The sequence below is a fragment of the Gadus chalcogrammus genome, chromosome 8, assembly GCF_026213295.1.
Source record: "Gadus chalcogrammus isolate NIFS_2021 chromosome 8, NIFS_Gcha_1.0, whole genome shotgun sequence".
Lineage (NCBI taxonomy): Eukaryota > Metazoa > Chordata > Actinopteri > Gadiformes > Gadidae > Gadus > Gadus chalcogrammus.
Genome location: NC_079419.1, coordinates 12768101 through 12780180, shown reverse-complemented (window position 1 = coordinate 12780180; position 12080 = coordinate 12768101). Strand labels below are relative to the sequence as shown.

General features: G+C 47.7%; 1 protein-coding gene across 1 annotated transcript; it reads right to left on the bottom strand.

Moving 5' to 3' along the window:
* LOC130387378 (ankyrin repeat domain-containing protein 33B-like) lies at positions 1 to 6049 on the bottom strand. Its single transcript, XM_056596416.1, has 5 exons — positions 5603 to 6049; positions 4260 to 4389; positions 1721 to 1861; positions 1130 to 1293; positions 1 to 663 (listed from the first exon to the last, which is right to left on the bottom strand). Exons 1-5 carry the CDS (start codon positions 5996 to 5998, stop codon positions 1 to 3), a joined length of 1494 nt encoding a protein of 497 aa, XP_056452391.1. The 5' UTR covers positions 5999 to 6049.
* Between the last annotated feature and the right edge of the window lie 6031 nt (positions 6050 to 12080).

Genomic DNA, 12080 nt, shown 5'->3' with positions numbered 1-12080 from the left:
TCACTTCCTCTTGGTCAGAGGAAACACCTGCTGCCTCGCCGCCTCCTGCTCCTTGCTCCCCTCCGCCTTCTTCTTGTACTTCCACTTGGGGATCTGCAGGTGGGCGGGGTCGTCGCGGCGGCACCCGGTCGCCTCCGGCACGTAGGAGGGCGACGGGGCCTTGCACAGCCTCACCTTGGGCACCACGGGGCCCGGCCTCACGCTGCTCCGCCTCATCATGTGCAGCGGCAGCAGGCTGGCCCTCCGCATGGCCACCGAGGAGACGGCCGCCACCTCCCGGAGGAGCTGGGGCTGCAGGCTGGCCCGCCGGCCCTGGGCCGAGGGCACCAGGAGCACCCGGGAGTTCTGTAAGAGCCGCTGGTAGTTGTCGTGCCTCCCGGGCCCCAGCTGCCGCAGCTGGTCCACGCGCTGCCGGCGGAGGATCTCCGGCACGGCGAAGCGGCGCTTGCCCACGCAGGGCGGGCTGCCGGGGCAGACGGTGTGGCAGGCGGTGGCGATGAGGGGGCTGAGCAGGCTGGTGGTGACGCGCACCATGTAGTCCAGGACGCCGTCGTCCACCGGGTTCACCTTGTTGCTGAGGTGCAGGGTGACGGGGCAGCAGTTCAGCAGGTCGCCGAGGCGGCCCCAGCAGGACTTGGGCTCCTGGGATCGGGCCACCAGCTCCTGCGGATGGATCCGGGCGGCCAGGGGGATTGTTTAGGGGACTGGTACACGCAGTCTATTATTGGTGTGGTTTATATTGACCACCCATGATCATCCATGACTAAACAGAACACAACATTCATTATCCATGTCTATATGGATCTTATTCTGAACATCAAAATAAGTCGGACTGTTTCAGTATACTTTACTGGACATTTGGCTTTTGTCTGGATTTCATTTCATAAATGATCGCTTCCAAGCCAGGAATCTCTTGTGATGAGCAATTAGGATAGAATAGCAGTTTATTGAACAGAAGGTACATGTTTCTCAGCTAGCTAACTTGAGATACTCACCGATCTATTATGAATGAAAAAATAATTAAACAGCTGCCTCACATTTAGTATCACAGTGGCGCAGAGTACCGCAGGGGATGAGACGGTGTCTTGTGGAGGTTATAACATATAACCACCATATATTGCCCACCAACCTCAAGCATGGGCCATTCCAAGGAGAAGTTGTTGCAGAACTGCTCTGCGCAGGGCTGTGCCATCAGCCTCTCCATGAGGAAAGACGTCTCGTAGCGGCCCGTGAACAGAGCCCACTCCATGGGTGTCTGCTGGCGGCTGTAGTCCCTGGCCTCCATGTCCCCGCCTGGGGGGGAACGGTAGTAGGGACGGGTCAGAACCTGGAAGGTTCTGGGCCGATAAGGCATAGTTTGGACATATGCACAGGCACTGATGTGGTCACCGAGACCGGAGCAGAGCTCTAAGAGAACAATGGCTACTGGTGCTTTTTGTCTGTTGAACTACTGTTTACTATTTAATGTAGCGATCTACAGGGACTTCAGATACGTGTCGTTGAGGTAGTGGTCGGGCATCTTGTTAGAGGAGTCCTAGAAGTGATGGCCATGTATGAGAGAGACCCAATACCCTTCAGTGGGGACTGAATGTTAATTTGTGCATGCCATGCCCAGTAGTACAACTATGATGTGTGCAGGGAGCAGGGCTCAGAGGTCGAGGCCTTGGTGTTAATCCGTCCGGTCATCACTAGAGAAGGTTTTGTCTCGGCGTATCGTTACCGGCCATCATCAGCGCCCTGACACACTCCGCCCGGCCCTGCATGGCGGCCTTCATCAGGGCCGTGAACCCGTGGCAGTTCCTCCTCTCGATGTCCAGCCTGGGGAAGTAGTTGAGCAGGTGGTTGGAGATCATGAGGTGCCCTGCGGAGACCCAGAAAAGAAAGCAAACGGTGCTCATAGCTCCCGCCCGGGCCAGAGTACAAAGGCTCAACTGGAAACACTGGGAATCCATTCTACCAGGACGTGAGAGGGAGTGGTGGCTAGGGGGTGGTTGACCCCCAGGCGTTTGGTTCTTGGTCTGATTGTCAACATCTGCAGCCTGCCTGTAGTGTACTGTATAACCTTATTTTTCCTCTGTCTTTCTGTCACCACAAGTCACTTGGGATAAAAGCATCTCCTTCCTAAATGTTTAGGGTGCCTAAACTTCCCAAGTTAGGTCCAAAATGCCTCTTCGGAAAAAGGAACTTCAACTGAAAGGCTACTAGAGTTACATGCTACATGCTGCACAGTAGAGCACAACCAGAGTAAGAAAAGGCAGAAGAACAAAACACATTTAGCCTGTCGTTGTTTGGCATATTGCTTTGGCCAGACACACAAAGCGGGCCTTAATCTGTTAAATGAGATTGGGTGGTTCTGCCGTGGAAATTTAAAGGAAAACCGCTTGCAGCTAGATCTGATCCGTCATGTTTGTCACGCTTATTTTGCAAAGCAAAAGGAGGAAAGAAATGCACGTAATCCAGTAGATTATCTCTTATCAATCAGACATGTCAATTATAAACCTCATCATTGTACAGGCCACACACACGTCAAAGAAACAACAACTGCGTTTGTGTTCACTTTCTGATTCACCTCTTCCGCAACCTACTCAACCCAACCCCCACAGACACCTACCCCTCACCCCAGACCACCACCTCCTCACTACCAGCCCCTCAGCCCAACCCCCACCACTCACCCGACCACCACTTCCTAACCTCACCCACCACCCCCCCCCACCTCCCCAAAGACCACCACCTCCTGCACCCGACCGTCCACCATCACCTTCTCACCCAACAGAATCCCCCCCCCCCCCCTCCCCTCCCCGCCACCTCCTGCACCCCACCCCACCCCGACCACCACCTCCTGCACCCCACCCCACCCCGACCACCACCTCCTGCACCCCACCCCACCCCGACCACCACCTCCTGCACCCCACCCCACCCCGACCACCACCTCCTGCACCCCACCCCACCCCGACCACCACCAGCACCTCCTTCCCCGACTCGGCCGTCTGATGAGGTGGGGCAGGGAGCTATGCCACCGGAAGAGGGGGATGGATGGTCCCGTTAATGGTGCAGAGAATGAACCGTGATGTGAAGACATTCATCATCCCCTTCGATCGGGATTCATTCGTCATACTTAGCACACGGCTACGGAGGAAGGGGTTATGGGGCATTGACTGGTCTTGTGTGTGTGTGTGTGTGTGTGTGCGTGTGTGTGTGTGTGTGTGTGTGTGTGTGTGGTGTGTGTGTGTGTGTGTGTGTGTGTGTGTGTGTGTGTGTGTGTGTGTGTGTGTGTGTGTGTGTGTGTGTGTGTGTGTGTGTGTGTGTGCAGTGTTCCTGCCCTGATATTTATAATGATCAGATCTGTAATCTCACTGCTGGTTCTCATAATTTAATCTCTGCTCTTACCTGCAGCCAGTTCGTGACACTGCCTTGTTCAACTGGTGTTTAAATATTAGAAAAAGAGGTTTTCTCCATAGGACAGAAAAGGGTCGCTATGTTCCATGGTCTATGGACCATGTCCCGGAGCTATGATAGTTTATAGTTAGTTACTACCCATGAGGTTTTAGTCTGGGGTCACACATCTTTTATTATCGTTGTACATCTGTCCACCCACTAATGCTCTGAAATGTTTTGTCCGTGTCCGTTTTGTCTGATCGGGGTATAGAAGAACGCACACACACACACACGCACGCACGCACGCACACACGCACGCACGCACGCACGCACGCACGCACGCACGCACGCACGCACGCACGCACGCACGCACGCACGCACGCACGCACGCACGCACGCACGCACGCACGCACACACACACACACACGATCCATTGATCATGGACTTCCCATGGGGAGTAGAGGGGTATGAGGGGCACTGAATTCAATAATTCCAGAGGTCATCTCTGATGAACTCTAAACAAATCTCCCGGATCAATATCAGAGCGCGAAAGCAAAAGGTTCAACCATTTGAACGGTTAATGCCTGAAAACTGTCCGTGACGGTTACGCTTTCTCCTCCACCACGCTTCTCGTAGATACGAGACAGCCTACGGAACATGCTATTCTACATAGAAGTACAACATAATCCAGGGTTCCCAGAAGGGGTCAGTCTCTACAATTCCTTCCGTGTGCTGGGTTGCCTCCCATGGGGTCGTGATCCCTATGTTGAGAAGCCCTGAGGTAAGGGTTGAGGAGGTAAGGAGTGACAATACAGGGGTTGAGGAATCAGGGGCTTGATGATACCAGTAATGAAACACAAGAGTTCTGTTCTCCGTCTTAGTACCTGCTTGCACCGCTGTTATGAGTGCCGTGTTGCCCTCGTTGTCCTGCCAGTTGACGTCGAGGTACGGGCACTGGGCCAGAGCGATGACCACGTCCACGTAACCTTGGTAACACGCTATAATCAGCCCAGTCTGGAAACAAGAGCAGAAAACAGTGGTGACATTACACACTGTAGTTTTTAGGCTTGTTACAATGGCCAATGGTTTTATAACTGGTGGTGGAGTGTGTGTAAAAAAAAAAACAGCCCTCATCCACAAACACCGTTGACTGTGTGTATGTTTATTACAGTTGCTTACAGGTGGAATGCTAGGGGATTCTGTACAATCTTCTTAAGGCATAGAGAGCAGTTTGGGGACATTGAGGGACGTTCTGAAGTTGTCTGAAGTGAACCAGCCCTATTCCACCAACAAAGTGGTTTTCGCCAACAAACTTTCCCAGAGGCAAGGTATTCCCTGCCCAGTGACAGTTGGCCTTTCACATGAGCTAATAAATATTGTCTCAATACATACGAATAAATCACATTATCTGATGTCGACTCTGGTTTCGGTTACTGATATATAATACTCATCTGTCGTTTGGTAGAGGCCTTCATCCCAAACCTCTCACAATACCGTCTTATCACTGAACCCAGGATTTTAATCAATATCTCATGAGAAGTTTGGAGGAGAAACTGACATTTTCCCTTGAAGGTCACTCCACACTTGACCTTATTCCGGACCGTATCTCGAGAACTGCCTCAGCCGTCATGGAGACGGCTCGTCTCCATGACAACATAATCCGTATTCCCAGGTTGAAAAGGGCATCTTGACCGCTTGATGCCCTAACGACCCCACGTTGTGCCCATTCCAGAAAAATAATAGAACTGGTCTTTTGCAGACGTTGGCAGGTTCTCCGAGTAATGTTCCTTCCTACTCTGCCTCTCACTCTCTCCATCCTTTCTATGAATGTCTTTCTCACTCTTTGGTGTCTCTGCATCTCCATCTATCCCTCGCTCTCTTTCACATACTCTTGTTCACCTTTCTCCCTCCTACACTCTCTCTAGTGGGGCTTAAGGAGCGACTCTCAAAGCAACACTGGGATCTTTCCGCTTCAGAACTGGGTCACATGACCCACACACGCATACACACACAGACACACACACAGAGAAATATTGTAAAGAACATGCCATCAGATACAAACCCAACGCCTTCAGATATGACAAATTGATCCCTCTAAACAAACAGGGTCCCTCTAAACCACCAGGGTCCCCAGAAACCGATCATGTCCCTCTAAAACCAACAGCGTCCCCATAAACCCACACCCTTCCTACACCTCGATAACCTCCCACCAGAGCCGGACACTTACTCTGCGGTTCCTGTCCGTCTCCCTGACCTCCTCCTCGGACACGCCCTGCCGGATCAGGATCTTGACGATGACGGGGTTGTTGTTGCCGCACGCCTTGAACAGCGAGATGGGCTCGGGGCTGCCCGGTCTTGCCAGGCACTGCAGGCCCGACGCCAGTGCGTCGTCCGGCGGGTAGAAGGAGTCGTCGGAGAGGGTGCTCCACGTGTCCGACCGGTCGGGCAGGGACTCGAAGTCCAGCTCCTCGAACTCCTGGTACACGTCGTCGTCGTCGTCCTCCCAGTAGTTCCGCGAGTCCTCAGAGTCGCCATCGCTACCGCTACCGCCTCCGCCGCACTCGCTGTCGTCCGACTCTTCCTCTTCCCTGTCGATTGACATGATGGGGGTTCCGATGGCCATTTTGGCACCTCCGGCCGTTCCATTCTGTGTGACCTTTAACCCTCCGTTCAGGTCCTCAGTTATCAACACCATTTAACCCCCACGACACAATCAACACCACCTCCGCCACCACCACCACCTTCCGTCTCTTGTCCTTTTGGAGTACCGGCCGAAGGCAGGGTCACGGGGGGTCAGGGGAGGGTGGGAGGGGGGCGGGACAGGGGGGAGGGGTGTTTAGGCCCACCTGGTAGAAGGACACACATTAGAACATTCTGGGGGGAAGGGAAAGTGTTGAGGTGGACCTCAGACCGCGTTATCCCTGGCACCTGTTTCTTGTAGTGTTCCAGTGGAAGTGTGAAAACGAAATCCAATAAGGGTCAGGGGTCACCAGAGATCCCGGGAGTTGCTCGCTGATGTCATGGATGTTCCTTCATACCTCATTAATAAAGAGTTCTCAGGTTGCCATAGATGTCAAAAACATGCCTCTCCCGTTGGTCTGAGTTGAGTTATTCCAAGTATAGGCATCTGCTATAATTGGGTTAAAAAATGGATTCACAAAGTGCATAAATATAGTGCATGCCCATGAGGTTAGCGTGTACATCTTCCTTACACGCTAATGGAGATTTACCTGCAGTGACGGATAGTCTTTTCTTGCCACAGGAAACCCAGCCAGGAGCCGTTGTAAGGCACAAGTAATCCATGAGGACGCATCGCTGTTCTGTAATCCAAAACCTGCCGCAATTATAAAAGAAATACCCACTACACTGTTTCCTCGTAAACCAAGTCCTTCCCCAGAGGGTTTTGTCATGGCACACACACACAGGTGTTCCTGTAGTCCAGCAGGGAAGTCCAGGTCCTACACTCCCCAGCTTTGTTCTTGAATAAAGCCAGGCTCAAAGGAATGTGCTAGGCTCCGGGCTGGATTAAGTGATACTGTCACCAGTGTGAGGCTACTTAACTAAGCCCGTATTCCCCCGTAGGCAAATATTTAATATCCGCCGCTGATGAGACGGAGGCGCATTCTAGTGAACTGAGTGATAATCCACTTAGTGTGTGTGTGCGTCTCTCTCCTCTCACTCTCTCTCTCTCCATCTGGGTCTAGGACTCTTTCTTCTATCTGACAACACATTGGAGCCTCACACAGCCACCTTTCACCCATTAGTGAGCTAGTGTTGCTGGTAGGGCAGGGGGGATTGGTCCAGGGGTGGTCTACGCGTATTGACTGCCATCGCATTTTTTTGTGTTATTTTCCAACTTTTTTATTGTTTGACTTGACCCGGGACGACTAGTTTCATACAAGGTTAATGTTCTTCGTATATTTTTGCTCTAGCTCCCTTTTTTTTATCTCTTTCTTTAAGTCCTTTGCTTTCACTGTCACTCTGTGCAGACTTTTAAATGTAGTCCTCCCCTCCACTCTCCATTACTTCAGACAAAAATATGCACTACTTAAGAAGTAACAAACTAGCTGCCCTCTGTCTTTTGAGTAAACCAAGCAGAACATGTCTAGGACTGGTGACCCAACCGTGCATGACACATTACCTCTGATTCTCATCTTACTAAGGGTGCAAACACAAAAAAAATCAACCCTTAAGGTGACATTTCCAGTGAAACTTTGACAATTTCAGTTCAGCCACTGACAGTGGCGCATTGACACATATTTATGACAATTTGAGTATTACGGTTTGCTTATTTTTATTTTGTGACACAGGCTACAGGGTTTTCTGGCCCGATTAAACCCGTATTCATCAAAGAATCAGATTCAAGAGATAGTTGGTGGAAGTGATTTAGTATGTGTATGGGAGTGCTTCATGAGCGTATGACCTTAATCTGAGGACTTGTTGTGCAGTTGAGGCTAGTTAAGGGTAGTCCCTAATTGGATTGGTCAGAAATATCCCTTGGCCTTATTACCGTCTCCGTGCCCCCGCAGTTGTCCTGTTCTCAGAACAATTCACTCCCCAGAGAACATGTATGTCCAACATCTAAAACCAACTGATATTTAGCTATAACCATTTACTTTCGATATTTTTTCGGTTATGGGAAACTGAATATTTGCAACTGTGGGTTGTTATGCAGGCTATAGGTTTGTGTCTTAATTGTTCTCCATAATCATTATTAACATAGGTCTGTGTAAATATTTCTACCTTAGTTGATGACGATTTTCTGAAAATAGTCCTGTTATAAATAAGACATATCCCTTTATATTCGTAAATAAAGTTAGTTTTGTTGGCCTGCGCATCCAATAAAGCGTGATATAAGTATTACAATTAAAAATTATAGCATTATATATTTAAAATAATGTTTTAGAAGAAGGCCCTATAACCAAAATATAAATATAGCAGGTATGACACGGCTTCTACCACTTTTCGATGCATAGAAATATGGACTGCAGTCCTTACTACAGCCACCATGTGGCAGTAGATTAATGTGTTTCCCTCAAACACCCTCAAACACCAGGAATGTCCACATTTTTATCAGCTGAAACTATTAATCAGATAAAATAAATTCGATGTGCATGTATTTACCTGAGTCAATGATGGCACCCATTGCACTCCTGATCATCCCTGGAAGAAGGGATGCCCTACTATGCGTTTCATCCTTGCTCATTTCAAGGGGGATTGGGTAAAGGGGGGTCTCATAAATACTTCACCTTGAGACTGTAATGGTGATTAAGGACTCTACAAATAAAATTAAATTGATCAATTTAACAAATGCTGGAACCGGTGAAACATTTTATAGGTGAACAGACTATTGCGAAGAAGTAACACTGTTGTTTTTTATTGGTCAACATGGAAAAAACATGAGGGGTAACTCTGTCGTTTTTTATCGGCCGTCATGAAATAAATATTAAGGGGGAAAACACTGTCGCTACTTTATCAAATAAAACATAGGGGGTCACACTGTTGTTTTTCTTTGGTCGTCATGAAAAAAACACAAGGGGTAACACTGTCGTTTTTATTAAATGAAACATTAGGGGTAACACTGTCGTTTTTATCAAATGAAACATTTGATAAATGTTGGTCGTCGTGAAAGAAAACATAAGGGGTAACACTGTTTGTTTTTATTGGTCGTCATGAAAAAAAACATAAGGTTGGGCTAACACTGTGTTTTTTATGGTCGTCATGAAAAAAAACATAAGGGGTAACACTGTTGTTTTTTTTGGTCGACATGAAAAAAACCATAAGGGGTTACACTGTTGTTTTTTATTGGTCATCATGAAAAAAAACATAAAGGGGGTAACACTGTTGTTTTTTATTGGTCAACATGGAAAAAACATGAGGGGTAACTCTGTCGTTTTTATCGGCCGTCATGAAATAAACATAAGGGGTAACACTGTCGATTCTTATCAAATAAAACATAGGGGGTAACATTGTTGTTTTTCTTTGGTCGTCATGAAAAAAAACATAAGGGGTAACACTGTTGTTTTTTATTGGTCGCATGAAAAAAAACATAAGGGGTTAACACTGTTGTTTTTTTGGTCGTTCATGAAAAAAACATAAGGGGTAACACTGTTGTTTATTATTGGTCGTCGTGAAAACAAACATAAGGGAAATAATAGAAATACACACATACATTTTAATGTCATGTATATCCTCTTTATTGATGATTGATTTTTGTGTGTTTTTATCACCTTAGTGGTGCAGTGGAGTGCACTCTGCCTAACCCCCTGGAGACCGGGGTTCAAGTTCGGTTGATGACCTCTGTTGGAAGACTCTAATCTCTATTTCATGCAAATTCTAAAGTCAAGTATAACCTTTGTGATGACTGTAACCGGTGTCTTGATGGTGCATTGTTAAGTTTGGATGTTAACACTCTAAACAGCTCATGTTCGGCTCCCTGCAAAAACGTCGACAGGGGTGCCACTGTTGTTTTTTATTGGTCAACATGGAAAACATGCAGGGGTAAACTGATCGTTTTTTTATCGGCCGTCATGAAATAAATATAAGGGGAAAACACTGTCGATATTTATCAATAAAAACATAGGGGGTGACACTGGTGTTTTCTTTGGTCGTCATGAAAAAAACACAAGGGGTAACCACTGTCGTTTTTTATAAATGAAACATTAGGGGTAACACTGTCGTTTTTATCAAATGAAACATTTGATAAATGTTGGTCGTCGTGAAAGAAAACATAAGGGGTAACACTGTTGTTTTTTATTGGTCGTCATGAAAAAAAACATAAGGGGTAACACTGTTGTTTTTTATTGGTCGTCATGAAAAAAAACATAAGGGGTAGCACTGTTGTTTTTTTTGTTCGTCATGAAAAAAAACATATGGGGTAACACTGTTGTTTTTATTGGTCGTCATGAAAAAAAACATAAGGGGTAACACTGTTGTTTTTATTGGTCAACATGGAAAAAACATGAGGGGTAACTCTGTCGTTTTTTATCGGCCATCATGAAATAAATATAAGGGGAAAACACTGTTGATATTTATCAAATGAAACATTAGGGGTAACACTGTCGTTTTTATCAAATGAAACATTTGATAAATGTTGGTCGTCGTGAAAGAAAACATAAGGGGTAACACTGTTGTTTTTTATTGGTCGTCATGAAAAAAAACATAAGGGGTAACACTGTTGTTTTTTATATCTTACTCCAAGTTTTTTTTTTAAAGTTGGCAGCTCTGAAGACCGCTAGTGCTAAGGTGAGTAAGTTGCCTTAGCAGTAGATATGGCAACACTAGTGGCCCTGTTAAAGAGCGGATTTAATGATTATAACCGTTTAAATGATTGTATTATTCATCGAAGGGTCAGATGGTTCTGCCTGCCATACATCCTCAATGTGAGTCGAGGAGGGCATATGGGCAGTTGCCCAAGCAACCTGAGCAACCCCCCTGTGCACGTCCCTGATCCTCAGACTCCAGAGCTCGGTTCCAAGGCTGATATGCTGGAGCCACAGCCCTCAGCTCGCTGTGAAGTTCACGTTGAGGTGAACGGTGTCTGACAGCCTTTCTCTCCAACACAGGCAAAGGTCTGAGGTTGTATGAGCACTCTCCCTCATCACAGGAGGTGCTGGAATCTGACTTGGTGGCTTCTCTGGGCTGAACTTGATGTCTCTGTCTTTGTGGCTTCTTCTCCACACCAGAATCACGTTCCTCATGGCTAACTGGAAAGTCACTGACAAGAGGCAAAAGGAGGTTGCGGTGGAGAACCCGGAGGGTTCGGTCACCTGTTTCTGCTTACCCTAACCCTAACCCTAACACGATAAACTGGACCGTCTCCTAACCTCTCGATGACACGGTGGATCTTCCCTTACCAGTCAGATCGGAGTTTTCCTGGGCCACCTCTCTCAGACAGGTTCCTGACAAGCACACGATCAACTGGATGCAGCAGAGCATCCCTGGCACCTTGGTCATAGTGCGTTCTCCCTTTCTAAGAGGACTTCTTGCTGTTTTCTGAGGCAATCCGGTATGCCTCCTGCATCCGGGAAGCCCAGGTCTGGGCATACTCCTGCCGTGTCTGTGCTTGCCGATCTGGGTCAAGGTTGAAGATCAGGTCGATGGGGAGCTGTGGATGTCTTCCAAAGACAAGAAAGAAAGGCGAGTACCCTGTTGCTTCATGTCTTGTACAGTGGTAGGCGTGGACTATGCTGGGAAGATGGTCTTTCCCCTCTGCCTTCTTTTCCTCATTGAACGTTCTGATTACCTGGAGCCGCGTTCTATTGAAGCATTCGACAGGGTTCCCCAGGGCCACTGCTGGCCGTTTCGGTGCCCTAGGCAGCTCGACATTAAATTGTGCCCTGGACAGGACTTCCGAGCGGGGGGGGGGGGTAACCGGCCCTGGGTGATAGGTTACACAATTAAGAAAAAACACAATGGTGGGCCTCTTCATCACTAATTAATATATTGTTATAATTCAATAATGTCATTATTATGTTTGTGGGTTTTAATTCTTATTCAAATAAATACACCAGAGTTTATAGTCAATAAATGATTTATTTCATAAAATGTTTGCACAACCTCCCAACCGAAGTCCTCTTCAGGGCAAGGAAAAACTCCCCAAAGCGGGAAGAAACCTTGAGAAGGAACGCAGAAGAGGAATCCCTCCTTCCAGGGATTGTTGGGAGCCTAAAAGGGAGGAAACAAGGAAATAAAATCTTACCTTC